Source organism: Colossoma macropomum, unplaced genomic scaffold, assembly GCF_904425465.1.
Source record: "Colossoma macropomum unplaced genomic scaffold, Colossoma_macropomum, whole genome shotgun sequence".
NCBI classification, from domain to species: Eukaryota; Metazoa; Chordata; class Actinopteri; order Characiformes; family Serrasalmidae; genus Colossoma; species Colossoma macropomum.
Genome location: NW_023494805.1, coordinates 27,600,485 through 27,615,514, shown reverse-complemented (window position 1 = coordinate 27,615,514; position 15,030 = coordinate 27,600,485). Strand labels below are relative to the sequence as shown.

General features: G+C 40.6%; 2 protein-coding genes across 4 annotated transcripts; one reads left to right on the top strand and one right to left on the bottom strand.

Moving 5' to 3' along the window:
• The first annotated feature begins 983 nt into the window (after positions 1 to 983).
• On the top strand, positions 984 to 11,283 carry epoa (erythropoietin a). Of its 2 annotated transcripts, none has more exons than XM_036597375.1 (5): positions 984 to 1,864; positions 7,479 to 7,609; positions 7,743 to 7,829; positions 8,962 to 9,126; positions 9,643 to 11,283. In XM_036597375.1, exons 1-5 carry the CDS (start codon positions 1,786 to 1,788, stop codon positions 9,793 to 9,795), a joined length of 615 nt encoding a protein of 204 aa, XP_036453268.1. In that variant the 5' UTR covers positions 984 to 1,785; the 3' UTR covers positions 9,796 to 11,283. The 2 variants fall into 2 exon arrangements, with proteins under 2 accessions (XP_036453268.1, XP_036453269.1); XM_036597376.1 differs by lacking the exon at positions 984 to 1,864 and adding an exon at positions 1,993 to 2,256.
• Positions 11,284 to 12,604: 1,321 nt separating this feature from the next.
• Positions 12,605 to 14,986, bottom strand: pop7 (POP7 homolog, ribonuclease P/MRP subunit). 2 transcript variants are annotated; one of them, XM_036597583.1, is made up of 2 exons: positions 14,550 to 14,986; positions 12,605 to 13,646 (listed from the first exon to the last, which is right to left on the bottom strand). In XM_036597583.1, exon 2 carries the CDS (start codon positions 13,637 to 13,639, stop codon positions 13,184 to 13,186), a length of 456 nt encoding a protein of 151 aa, XP_036453476.1. In that variant the 5' UTR covers positions 13,640 to 13,646; positions 14,550 to 14,986; the 3' UTR covers positions 12,605 to 13,183. The 2 variants fall into 2 exon arrangements, with proteins under 2 accessions (XP_036453476.1, XP_036453475.1); XM_036597582.1 differs by having other exon boundaries at positions 12,605 to 13,672; positions 14,550 to 14,975.
• Positions 14,987 to 15,030: the final 44 nt, after the last annotated feature.

Below are 15,030 nucleotides of genomic sequence, written 5' to 3'. Positions count from 1 at the left end.
CTGTAAAGAAACTTCCAGGATGTTATATAGAGATTTATGCACAGAGAGGTTCCACTGGGGCTTTAGGTTAGTTTAAGAACAATCGTTTGGCTCACCTCATCTAATTCCATACAGGACGCATGGAAGAAATGCTGCTGCATTCCTGTCTGCTGAGTTCACTGTAAATGTAGTACTGTGTAATGTTTACAGAAGTTAGATACAGAGTACCTATATGTTACTTGCATTATACATGGATAATTGACAGTTGGCCATTAATTACCCACGTTTTCATACATTTATGTTTATCAGGTATTATTTAGATGATCTGAATGCAGCATTTGACATGTATGTAGTTCAGATAGAACTTGCAAAAGGGAAAACAATCTCAAGAATGCTCCTGACCCATGAACTTTCCACATTGTGTCTAGTCCTCTCTTTGACCTTGTATTGTTTCCTTAGAGTGTTGCTCCCTGGATCTAACTGGCTGAGGAAAGCAGGCGTCACACCACCTACCCAAATACTCCTTCCAACCTTGTTCAACTTGATTGCTAAAAGATGTGTTGGTTTTTCAGGCCTCAGCATTTTCATGTCCAAAAGCATCCACAAGCCCCTTCTAATTAATGGATTCATCTATTTTAAAATGCATCAATTACTGTCACAGGTGTTAAATTGCATGCATACATCAGTCCAGTTAGCCTAAGCCTAAGGTGACCATGCACAATGCCATGCATCACCTAGAGAAGTGTAAAGCTTCCCACAGTTGTACTGTGGAGCAGTGGAATTGCATTGAATGAATTGGCGAGTCAGGCCTAATCACTGAACATCAGTGCCTGACCTCACTAATGTTATTGGAAACTGAATCCCATCAGCAACAGTCCAACATCTAGAAAGCGGAAGGGAAGCAAATACCCTCTCCTGGACATGGATTAAGCCTAGTCTTGGAATAAAAAGTGATTCACCATTAAAAGTCTTTTAGCGTTGGTTTAGACCTAATCTGCTTATTGACTATTAAAGATGATTAACAATGCTCCTTGTATAGTTTCGTATTTCTGTACTCTGATCAGGCGTGTTAAGAGCAGCAAAATACTACAGTGTGCTGGGCAGTGGCACTCCAGGACTACAATTGTGAACTACTACTGCCTGCATATTCGGTTATGGCTCTTATTAAACTTAGATGCCATCAGCATGAAACCTGAAAATTGTTTACTCCTTAAATGTACGTTTTACATTCAAGCCATGATCCTGTGACTATTATATAATAGGATTTCCCCAAAACTGCAGGGAGCCCCTTCCACTCCCCCTGAGCACTGCTTCTGACTTGCAGCCCAGACAGTCTCAATAAGCTGAGGCATGTGAGAGGAGCACCACCTGCATCCAGAGAGGGTGGCGGGGGCTAACTTGTCTCATCCGACTTGTGAGGTTCCACCATGAATATGCTCATGCGCTAAAGAGATCTCTGACTATTATCATGATTTGTTTGTACTGTCATCCTTCATCTGGACGTCCGCCAAGAAGAAAATACAATTAGAGGACCATTCAAAGAAACTGTTCAGTGAGGAAATCACAGGAAACTTTTTAAAATAATATGTCTGGACTTCTGTGTGAAAATAGATGTTATGTGGCAGCAATGAAAGAAAGACAGCTTTTCAAAACAGGAAGTAGTTCAGATAGGCATTCAAAGACAATGCAATTTAATTTGCATAGTCAAAGATAAAAAGGGGGGGAAAAAATCAAACGCATCATAAGGCACCTACCGGATAAGTGCTAACCCATGACAGTTCCAGAAAGGCACTCCAGCCACAATTAATGGGCAACAGACAGGGCAATGGACAAAGCGACGAAGATCCTGTAAGGGACTATGCGGATTCTGAGATGGAGATACCCAGTGAGTAAAGCCACCACGGCGGTGCTTTTTTTTAACCAGAGCTTTCACTATTTCCCCTCAGGATGACGGCTCTGCTCGTGCGTTCCCACGCGGAGGTGTGGGAGTTCGCCCCCTTATCTGCTCTATCGCGCTATCGCTGTCTTGGAGTGAAGGTCGATGCGTTGGTAGAGGCTTTTGGCAGCAGGCTGATGGAGAGCCAGACAGGTTGCAGCAGCAGTGTGAGAGAGAAGCGGAGGGAAAGCTGAGAGAGGCAGAGAGACAGCGCCAGGTTGGCTTCCAGCCGATACATGTCGTTTGTCCGAACGGTCACTTTGGCTTTTAAACGTGTCGTTCATTCATCATCGCGTGTTTGAAAAAATGTCGCGGCGCTTCGCGAATGTTTCACACTTCAGGTAAGAGTTTGTCCTCTCGGTCAAATCTGGCTATGTCACACAGGGCGATTTGAAGTCCGCTTCAGCGTGTAGTTCATCCACCGAGCTCTCCAGTCACTTGTTTAGATCCATTCTTCGTTCTTCTTGCAGAACTTTTGGCTTACATCTTTGAAGTCTGTTTTAGGCGCCCTAAAATTGCCCGCCGATTTTCTTTCATCTTTCATAAATTCCTGGACTCGTGCACTGCTTCATTTAGCTTTAGGCAGCCTGTAGCTTAATCCGGTTGTTTGATTTGTGATAGATAATGATACTTGCCACGCAGGGGAGAGGTCTGATTAAGGGGTGCCTACGTGAGATTCGTGAAATTCTGCTCTCTTTCAGGAGGGGAAGTATCTGAACCTTGTCAACGATAACCTTATCCGTCTTAATCTATATGATGATTTATAGCAGTTCCGCAAGATGATCTGTAGAGGCATGATACGCTGGTAAACTCATCGCGTCCTTTTTCGATTTCTTCTAAAGCTGTAAGCTGAATGAATGAAGTGGTTGCAGTCATCCACAGATGACTGTTCTCAAGATAAGGCTCCTTGAACTGTTGTCATTTGGGCTAACCTTGTTAATGTTAGAGTCAGGCCTCCTTTATTCTTTCACTCATATCAGATGGATTTATGGCACATCAAACACTTTTCTTTTAGAAACAAACAAAGTTATCACACTTCCTTAAGGCTTGCATCACTCTTACAAAGATGGTTCTTCGGGGGTTCTTTAGTAAAAGGAATGGTTCTATACATAACCATAAATTCTATATAGAACTATTTGCATGCTTAAATGGTTCTATGCATGGTGAAATGGTCCTTCAGATTGATGGAGAATGTTGTCTATGGTTTTTGAAAAAAGGTTCTATATCGCACCAAAAATGGTTCTTCTGTTGTTACAAGCTTGACATCGTAACAATAGAAAAGTGCTTTTTGGTATATGTATATATATATATATATATATATATATATATATATATATATATATATATATATATATATATAAAACCAGGTACAGCACATTCTCCAATCTGAAAAACCATCATTTAAGCATGAAATGGTTCTATATAAACTCATGGTTATATCTAGAACCATCCCCTTCACTAAAGAACCATCTTTTTTAAGAATGTAGGAAAATGCTGAAGAATTGCGAAAGCGTGAAAGTTCCTCTAGGTTCAGGGCATACCACATGGCTTTCACTATCTGAATTTCTCAACAGTGACTTGCCAAGTCACTGACTGTAGGCACGAGTTACTAAAAGAGTTTAAGAAGTAGCTGGCTCGATTTGCAAAAATTGCTGAATCATTGTTCCTATAAGTTTTGCATTGTCAGAGTGATTCAGCAGGAATTGGAGGAATTTACCGTAGGAACTTTTTCTGCTTTATTGGAAATATAAAGTGCACACTTTGTGATTCCCCTACTGAACATTGCAGTATCTCTGCTTTAAGGTTATGATGTCAGAAAACAGCAAAGCTGCAAGGAGAGTGCATATTTTACAACTGTAATGTCTTACTTGATGTAGTTCCTTTGTATTTTTGTTTGTATGCATCCCTTAGCTTTGCTTGACTGTTCTTTGATGCATACCCCAATATACCTAATTTGTATATACCAATAAATGCATACTTGCACAGCATAGTTAACTAAAAGATCTTCATATCATAAAGGGTTATACTTGTCAGTGATCATGATCTCACACTCCCTAGGCAGAAAATAGACACTATGTAGGAATGCCGTGTAATGTTGGCACGCTCCCTGTTACCTTTAACACTGGCTAAGGCCCAACTTTGAGCCCTTAAACTCACAGACACTTAACACGTGTTTGATTTGGCCCACTGGCTAACAATGAAGATTCATGGGACTACTGCTCCCCCTCTTCCTTTTTCCATCGCTTTCTCATTACGTGGCAAAAGGCAGGTCAAGTGTGCGTGTATGAGTAGGGATATGGAGGATAAGCACATTCTCTATGAGTTCTTATTTAAAGGTCAAATCCTTGATTTCTTTAAACAGCCTTTTCCAACCTTTCATATTAAAACTTTCATATTAATAGCCTTAGAGCCTCATTTAGTAGATAGTAGTACGCAAAGGTTTGATCTTAAAATGAGCATGTATAAAAATTCACATTTAATGTGACATGAAAATGCATAGATGAACACAAGATTCCAATCTGAGATACAAACAGCTTTTGGATGCATTTGTGTGTGCATTTCATAAACATTACGATTTATAAGTCATTTGTACGCAAATGTTGAGAAACTCCATTAAGAACAAACTTAGAATAATGTCGTGAATCTAGAAGTGACGTGAGCAGCCAATATATGACCTTTTATGTCAGCAGGAAAGTACAAGTGAAGCTGAAGGAAGAGGGACATCTAACTCGGTTAAATTCCCAAGATAATCACCATTTGTTAAGATTCAGGAGGCCACTTTCCCTGAAAAGCTGTAAGTAATTGAGTTTAGTGACCCAAATTTTTAAGAGACATGATGATCTAAGTGTAGGCCTAGTTCATAGAACGGCTACCGTGTAAGGAGTAGCTAGGAGAGACATGGGTTCTCTGAAAGAAGCTCTCTGGATTTCTGGAATTTATCCTAGTTTAGGGTTGTTTTAGAGTTCAACAGAACATCTTTGGCCTTTGTGATAGTTCACCATGTCTTGCTCTGTCAAAATTCAGTAGAATGATTTAAAAGATTAAGGCTGTCAATGGAGGATTCCTTCACTTTTGTTATCAATATGAACTGCACAATCTCTGTTCCTTTTTCATGCCAACTTTTTGTCTGATTCAAACCATGAAATTGTCATTTTTGAAAAAACCAAGCCTACGGTACTGTTTAACTTTGTCCTTGATGCTTGGATATGCACCTATATGCATCTCAGGGCCAGGAAACCACATTGCGTTTAGATTGGGGAATCTTCTGATCGATAATGATTGTTATATACAGTGCGAAATCAGCCAGCTGCTGTTGAAAGAATGCATTCAAAATGCATCAGCAGGGAACAGTATTCCCATGACCATGCTGCAAGGAGCACTAATTCCCTGTCTCTGTCCTGAATATTCACAATACAGTAAGAGGAAAGTAGCAGGAGAAAAATACTGAACAGCATTTCATAGTCCAGATTAGCTTCTGTTGCCACTGCAAATATGTTTTTTCTTTTTCTTTTTTAAATCAGCTCATTTTTTGCTTTGACACAAACGTCTAGCTCTCACACAATCTAACACGCGTGACCACAGTGATAGCAGATTATGGGTGTCAGACTAGACATACACAAACACTCTCCCTCCTTAATCCTTTTCTACGTGCCAGGCAGGGGTGCAGAGGCAGATGCTCTACGTGAAAATTTTCATCAAAATTTACGTCCATATGTTTTTGTCACGAAACTACATTCTATTAATTCATTCAGTAACTCGGTGCAGTTAAATATATTTATGGATGTAGGGTCATATCCTGTGAGATTCTGATTCATAAACAAGAACTAACTTGGCAATAAAAGTAGCAGTTATATAGTAGTGTCGTAGTAACACATCAGTAGCAGATGATATTGTAAACTAACACAGCTTTTCTCTTAAACCACTAACCTTACCTTAAATTATGTAAGTCTCTGGAACTGTATCGTAGAGATGTAATGCCATTCTTTCAAAACATATTCGCTCAATTGGTCTTTTGATTATGGTGCTATCTGACGTTGGTCGGTTCAAAATCTCCCATAGATATTCAATTGTGTTGAGATCTGGTGACTGCAAAGCCTATATCATATGATTTACATCATCACTGACCCCTCATGACTTGTGGAGTGGGGGGGGGGCATTGTCATCCTGACAGAGACCCCTCACATTAGTATTGAAATGTTTCATCATAGGTTAAAGTTGATAACTTACATTATGTATTTATTTGCAGTGACCCTTTCCTGTAACGGGACAAATGGACCCAAACCATGCCAGCAAAATGCCATGCAGAGCCTCTGGACTCACTGTAGGGGTCAACCATTCATGCCTGTTCTCTCACTTTAGGAAAATATAGTGAAGGATGACTTAAATTAACCCTTTTTTTGCATCTCAGACCAGTGCAGATGGGTTTTGCATCACTGAACTCTCAAACATGCATTTGTCTTTGTAATAAGGGGTTTATGCATTCCAACTCTTCCATAATATCCCTTTCTGTGTAGTTGTGGAAGACTGTTCTTGCTGACACAGCCTTCTCAGTCACCAACATTCTCAGTCACCTGAGGAACAGTTCAGAAGGAAGAGAACTGCTTGTTCTGCTAATGTTTTTCTTCATATATTGCACTGATGCACAAGCATCAGGGCCTTTTAATGTGCGCTTTTGACCCTTCAACCTTGTTTACTGATGTTAGACGTTGTTCTTGTTAAAACACTAGCCACTTGAGCAATCTTTGTGACTGACGCTTCTGCCATTTGTGCCCCAATAATGAACCCTCTTGCAAAGTCACTTAGATCTTTTTCTCTTGCCATCTTGATCTAAATTGAGGTTGACAGGGCCGGCTTAGCATTTTTATACATTTTTGTATATATATGCCGTGGAGCATGGAAGGATGTTAATTGCTTTATTGTGTCATGCAGTGCTTCTGTCTGAAAGCATCTGCGCTTATAATATTTCTCTACTCATTTCTTTAGGTTTTTCCTGTCTGTACAGATATAGAACAAACAACTTCAAAAGAGTCTGAGGCTACATTGTTAACGAGTTGGTGAAGATGTAAGGTCATAATAATGAAGGTTATATGTCTAATAAGCATTTGTGTTTTAGGACCCTGCAGTGAAATCAGCTTTTGCCTACAGTTGAGAGCTATTAGCAAACTAAAAAATGGAAAAGTGCAACTTGGTTTAATGAAAAGTGATCATCTTAGTAAATTTTTTTTTCTAGACATCTTAGATTGTTGATATTATTATGATATAACAGAATACTCAAGGTGTGTTCTTGTGTAATAAATATGAATGTGTTCTATAGTGTGTATAGTTATATTGCAGCTTTGAACAGCATGAAATCCCGCTGATGAATTGTCATAGTGTGTCTGTGCAGCAGCCTCACTCCCCCTTGTGGCTAATTTGTATCAGTCTGTACTAACAGCAGTTGTGTTTTATCTTGATTCTTTGTTTTCCCAGATCCAAGCAAACTATTCAGGTCTTAGTTTTGTGTAATATTCAATGAGGTGGTGGTGTGGATTACATTGAGCCCAGTATACTATGTGTGCTGCAGGACTCTTTGCCTTTCTGCTGATTGTGCTGGAGTGGACTCGGCCTGGCTTGCCCTCCCCGCTGCGGCCAATCTGTGACCTGCGTGTCCTCGACCATTTTATAAAGCAGGCACGAGATGCTGAGGCTGCTATGGTAAAATACACATACACTTTCAAATCATCACACTAATAGGTTTTGGAAGACTTTCTCTGATGTAGACTGTCTATGCTGATGTTCGCACTTTGTCTAAGCTCATCTACACTCATTCTTTCCCTTGTTATCTTAGAGAGTTTGTAAAGACGACTGCAGAATTGGTGTGCCCCTCGTGGTTCCTCTGACCAGAGTGGATTTTAGTGTGTGGGAAAAGAAAAATGTATGTAGTTTTCTTTTTCTTTTTTTTTTTTGTAGGCCAGATAGCTGTCTCATGTCACAATGTTTTGTCTTGTTACAAAGATTTTGTTGGTACAAAAAGGTTTTGTTCCGACAGCAACAATATATATATATTGTAGCGTCAGCGCAGAAGAAGAACTGGACAGCATGGCGTGTACAGGCAAACGCTCTTTCAAGTTTAGACAGGCACTTCAAGAGCAGCAAAAAATGTCCAACACAGTGCTACCCCAACAAGAAACACAGAGAGGGGATAGCATGGGAGGACAACAAATGAAGAGGGTAGACACTTCCAACACACTGTAAACCAACCACGCTTGGTCATAATTACACTAATAAGTACAACTAAACCATACAGCAGCGACAAGAAGTCACAACAAAATGTCCTTTTTATTCAGGTGTATGGCGCGTTCAAAGAGCCACTTTGCACGGCCTCACCCTCTAAGGTCCCCACACAGTGCGGAGCCTGTGGCAAACGCTGCGTCACTATGTGCATATATACACTCACTGAGCACTTTATTAGGAATACCCCCTTGTATTCACACTCATTGTCCATTTGATCAGCTCCACTTACCATATAGGCACACTTTGTAGTTACAGACTCTAGTTCTTATTACAGACTCCAGTCTGTATGTTTCTCTGCGTACTTTGTTAGCCCCCTTTCACCCTGTTCTTTAACGGTCAGGACCCGCACAGGACAATCACAGAGCATGTATTTTTTGGGTGGTGGATCATTCTCAGCACTGCAGTGACACTGACGTGGTGGTGGTGTGTTACGCTGGTACTTGTTGATCAGACATTGCAGCCCTGCCGGAGTTTTTAGGTTTTAACACTGTGTCCACTCACTGTCCTTTCTATTAGACACTCCTACCTTGTTGGTCCACTATATATATATTAGTCGCTGTCTGAACAAAACATTTTGAAAAGCAAATCTTCTATAGCAAATCTAAATTGCAACCTCGGTATAGCCTGATATTATTGGCCAGCTGACATATTGGCCTGGCTGTAGCTTTTTCCTTCTGCTGCCACGTTTCAGCGGTATGAGATTGTCTTACAATAGTGATGATTTATTGTACATCCTATGACCTATGAAATTAAAAGATAATTTGCTGTTCTAGATGGAGGAGCAAGCTCGAGAAGTTCAGACAGGCCTATGGCTGCTAAACAAGGCCATCAGCTCATTACGTACATCAGTCAGCACCTCTGTACTGCACTCCCACATAGATGCCAGTGTCAGAAACATTGCCAGCGTTGGACAAGTACTGCGTAGCCTCAGCATACAGGTGAGTCACACACAGTATAATTACTACTGAGTTCAGCTGGACTTGTACTTTTGCGCATTGATAGCGATAAGGGTAAAGTGTACATGACTTCGTAGTGGTTGTAACTGGAGGCGACACAGAGTTTACGTGCGTACATGTGCGTGTGAATCAGCGAGAGAGAGCTGGATCCAACCATATCACAGACTTTTAGATACTGATATGCATGTTTGTGGAAGACACACACATTCACAGAATTCTTGGAAAGACTGGATTGTATCACTGTGTTCAGAGAATGCTGGGAGACGGTCCAGCTCTACAGTTATTCAGCAACTAAAGCAAACAGCAAATAAACATAACCTCCTTCCTATCTGCTAATACCTTATGCCATACCAGTATAGATATCATCTGGGCAGATTCACATTAACCTGTAGCGCATATATTTTTTTAAAACAATATGGTAATGAACACATAATTGCATTTAAATTACAACAAAGGACATTTGAAGTCATGTATGTCTCTCTGTTTTGTTCTTTGCAGGACTATGTGCCTACAGATGAGAGTATAGATGTCCAGGAGACGTGGAGAGTATCTTCTGCCTCAGAGCTCTTCCAGGTCCACATTAATTTCCTGCGTGGAAAGGTGCGTCTCTTGCTTGCCAATGCACCCGTCTGCCAGCAAGACGTCAGCTGATTGGAACACAACAGGCAGGGGCCCAGTTGATTGGAGTGGTCCATGACGCAAGGTGGAACAGCATCATGGACCCTTTTGAAAGACTGAAACCTTAAAGGTGTCAAGCTCAACTGGGCTTTGAAAGTGGAGAGTGGGAGAAGTTACGGCACTTTGGAAGTTCTCACAGTGGACGGAGAGCGGAGGAATATATTTAACTTCTTGGACACTAGATTCTCTTAGGATACATGTTGCACACTTTTTTCTGTCATGCAGCCAGTCACTACTCAATTGACTGACAGTGCTGCCCTCCTATCACAGCTGCATTGGAGGCTTGCCTTACGAATCACCACACTTGCTTTTTCAAGATTGTTGTTTTTTTTTTTTAGAATCTCAGAAGTATTTTTTATTGCTTTTATAATGTTCATTATTTATATAGATGTATATTTCACTGTCTGTGGCAGGTTTTATTATAAAGGTAGTGTGAGGAAGCCACCTGCTTTCCATCTTAGCCTTTACCACCTCCAAAAGTTGAACTGCTGATGAAATCATATTTATCATTATTAATATCGCACTGCTGGTTTTATACAGATTTTATTAAGTGTGTGAATGTCCGTGTCTGTGCGTGTGAGAGACAGAAGATGTTCGAGAGAAGAGGCTGTTTACGGGTCACTTCTGGTGAGAGGAAGAGAGACCAAATAGTTGCGTTTTTTCGGGGAGGTAAGCGGGGGCCTACGTGAGGACTGATGAGGCTGTGTTGATTATCAGCATCTGCGTCGTACTCACGTGGGACCGTGAAGCCCTGCGCAGATAGCATCACTGCCAGGAAAAATATTGATTGGTTTGCGTGATGAACATCCTGCCTGACTCCTGCTCTGGTCACAGTCCAGTGTCTTGGCCTGGGAATCTTTTGAGTGGTAGACATTTCTTCTTTTTGCGTCGGGCTCGGATTGGTCATTCTTGTGTTTGTATGTTGTTTTTCTGTGCTGTTCTTTTTTTAAGGTTCGTCACTCAATCAATATGTGAATGTGAAGGAGGAAGTTTGTAATAGTGTTTTTCCTGTTTTTTTGTTTTTGTTGTTGTTGTTTGGTCTCTGTGCCACTGTGCCATTTGGTATTAAAATGCTAAATATTATTCTGAGAGGGAAAAAATAGATGAATGAAAACAAGGATGGAGGATGTTTGCTTGTTTGTTGGAAACTCTTCAGTCATGCGTCTGAGTGCACTCCTTGCCACACACTGAATCAGTGGCATTCCCTGAAGCCTGTTGGAACATTCATGTGAAGACCACAGGACTTAGAAACCCAAGACTCTGTGTAAGTACACAAGATACTGTCTAGCATCCCTTAAACATAAATGAAGCATACAGGAATGAAAAAAGTAATTTTGCTGATTGTCAAGTTAATCACTTGTCCTCTAATTAAACTCTGTGCTGCTTGGCCGTGAAAAAACTGTCATCATGAATATTGCAGTTCTAAAGAGTGAATAAAAAGTGCAAATTGTCTAAACGCTACACTTGCTTGTGAGTGTTCCTATATGTGATATTAACATAGAATTACTGGTGGATAATATGGCCCCTAATGTAAATAATGATACCTTAAGGAAGATTGTGTACAGCACTGTGCAATATCACCAGAGACCACCATTTCATTTATTTACTTGCAGTCAAAATGGTTAGTTATTTTTTTCTGCATTAGGAAAAAAGCACAAAACATATTTAAGAGTAAATTACACAGAAGTCTCAACAACTATACATAGTACCATTTTTTCAGTAGTTAGTGTGTCCACTCTGTAGGGTGACTGGTCCGTTGTTCTGAGAAGCTCAGTATGTGTTCATATTTTCATCAGTCTGCTTGGTGTATTACTTTACAATTAATTTCTTCCCAATCAAGCATTTTCCAGATGGCATTGCATTATGTATTAAATTTGTTTGTACTTAATTAGCACTCGTGATGCCTCCAATCAAAAACAAATCACCTCATCCAGATGATCTCCCAAACTTGTGCTGATCCTCCACTGTGCTTGCTGGATGGTTGTAGACATGGTTTGGCGGCATAACATGCTGCCTTATATTTAACAAAAAGAACTTACATGGACTGATGAGTCCTAATTTAAGTTTACATGTCAGATTTCTAGTGCAAAATTTTATTTATTTTTTTTTGTAAGTATTGGCTCCTGACAGCTACACATCCTTTCAGAATGATAGTCCATCTCTCACAGTGGAAAAATGGACAGAAAAACCTGTGGATTTTTTTCAGATCTGAAGCAGGAGTGATTTTCTCCTGTCTCTCAAAGATGAAATATTTAAATGCTGTTTATCCATTGTTGACAGTTTTGGTGGTCTACCAGGTCTTGCGGTTGTATTTTTTGTATCTTTCAATATTCTTTTGAACTCCTTTCCAATATGACTCAGTGTAATGCCATTCTGTAACCAGCTTTGTAACTAATTCTTCATTTTTTACTTTTTCTAATTTTACATCACTGAAATGCACTAAAGTGTTGTGCATCAGTCAAACATGCTTTTTAGACACTGTAAATGATTGTGGCCTTAAGTGATCAAGCCTGAAAGCCCAGAAAAGCCTTTCTGTGACGACATTACTCAGTAAAAGACTTAAGAGGTTGCATAAACTGCAAGTTAGTAGATGTTATACTGCCCTCAAGTGGGCACAAAGAGACCTCCAGATTCAACAAGAGCAGCCTATTGTTGTACTGAGTACAAATGACAGGAGGGCATTTGGTAGTGATTTATTTGCACAAATAAGCAAAAGAAAAGAGCCTTCAATACATGAATTAGATCATGTTCCTCAAAAAGAAAGTAAGATATTAAATAACACTTACAAAAATACAACATGCACAGGCACAGCAAATAATACTTTGTACTCTAAAACAGCACATCAATACAAAATTATTTCACTTTTGTCTCAAACTGTCTGTATCAGAACTACAGAAACCTACACATATAGAGGGCACTAGTTACACAGACATTACTGCTTATCTCCCAAATACACTGATCTTCCTTACTTCCTCCCATCCAATTTCAGTGCCATAAGGAGACAGGTGGATAGAATGCGGTCAGTGTTGGTCAGCTTCTTCCACACCAGGCCCTCATAATCAGGCCTAGCCTATGGCCTGGTTCTAATTCAGATATAAAAACACCTCCTAGCATCTTCCACTTGGGAAAATCCATGTAATACGGGTGTAGACTGATCATTTCACATACAGCAGTTTCTTCTGATCCCAAACTATTTGCATCACAATTCTTATGCTCTTGTGTAATCTTCAGGAGAGCTGTTACAACCAACAGCAGAAGTCAGCTTATCCCCATATCATGGATTCACCACTTAGAAAAGAGTGAGGAGGGTCTTTTTACATATGCATTAGTATCAGGCCTTTATGTAGCTGATTCCAAGTCTCTAAGCTTTGGGGTAAAAAACTTTGATATGGATGGCTGAGTTGTTCCTTGTTCGTGTCAGCGGCTCCCCAGCTTCGTCTGGATCGTCTGGCTCCAGATCATCTATCAGCTCTACGGTGGAGGTGTTAGCAGCCAGCTGCAAAGCCCCCTGACTGAAAGCCTGCAGCTGCAGGGCAATATTAATGGCCCGGTTAATGGCAAGTCCCAGACCGTGGATGCAGATTTCCCTGTGTCCAGCACCACCATCTAGCAGTTTCTGACACCTGGCCAGCTGGGCCTTGAAATCGGTCTTCATGTTGATGTAGACATCATTACGCCTCTTGGGCAGCTTCCTGGGCAAGCGCTTTCGGAGGGTGTACTCCATTGGGTCCATTTCAACGGTACTGCCCTCGGATGCAGAAAAGCCCAAAGGTTTCTGAGGCACGGAAGCTGAGACCTGGCTTCGTGGATCTGCCATCTCAGGGCTGAAGAGAAAGGTTGGAGAATAAGTCTGGGAACAGAAACAGACAGCAATTGATATCAAAACAATAATTAAGGATGACTACTATTTAATGTAATGAAATTGGCCTTCTCCATTAACATTCCAGTCAGTGTACGCCCGAGCAACAATGTTAATGATCTAATATGATGGCTAAGATGTTCATCTTATTCAGTATTCAGGTTTATTCACTATAATTTGACTTATGTCAGTCTCAAACTATCCAAAGCTTTTACTTTTCTTCAATCCTGATTTATTTATTTAGTTAGAAGACATGATAAATGATCTGTCGCATAAATCATCAAAAGACTTACAAAATCTCAAACATCACAATCACCAAAAAGGAGTGGCACTATATTATATTTATATAATATAATATTTCAGAGGGATAATATTGTTAGCAGCCATGTATAATGTCTGCAGCTATGATACTCCTTTTAGTTCCCTGGCAAGTAAATAATTTGAGGATAAATTCCGATACTTCCCCCCAACTGAGGCCACGTACAAGGCTGTTAACACATGGTTCTGGAATGTATCCTGTATCCTATAGTTATGGCACCTAAGCAAGGAGATCTATCTGACCAATATAGGTGACAGCGGGGTCAAGATGCAACAAATCTGGCTGGAAGAGCATTTTAACACCTGACGAGACTACATTAATACACAAACATACACAGATCAACCAGTCTTGAGGTCGCTGAGATCTGACATCATTTAAAGCACGTCAAGCTGCCCGGACGAGCTATCGCGTTCCACCTTAATCAATGTGTGGCTATACTGCTGCTTCAGGTCTTTACATCGAAGCGTTCTGCTATATTTCTGCGAAGCATGCCCTAATTTGGTATCGTTAAAAGAAACGAGAGCGTGCTGTATAAGAACAGAAAAATACCTGCTCTTCTTTTAGAGCTCGTCACACCGCCTCGCCGCAGAAGATACCGGAACGGTTACCTGTTGTGCCGGAACTGATGCCTCGTGTTTACGTTCTGTAGGGCGTCCGTGTTCGAAATTAAGGCTGCACAACTTCGGCTGAGCGCCCGATTCCTGCCAACTGGACGCACAGGATAATACTTTTGGGTGTGAAAAGCATTATTTCGTTGCCTATATAGCCATTTGTTAGAGTGTGTGTGTGTTTCCCCTGCCGGTCTGTGCAGATGTGTAGGTGGAGTGATGGGAAGATGGCGTTCAGAAGATCGACTGCAGCGTGTTTTCTGCCAGCGCACATGACTTACAGATCAGCGGCATATCCACCCTCTCTGTACAGCTGAGCTGTGTTACTGTATATAAGTCTATGGATTAAAACATAAATAAAATGTTTATCTTTATCACTTTGTTTAGCATTGAGGTATTGCAAATTTTACAGAAATAAATAA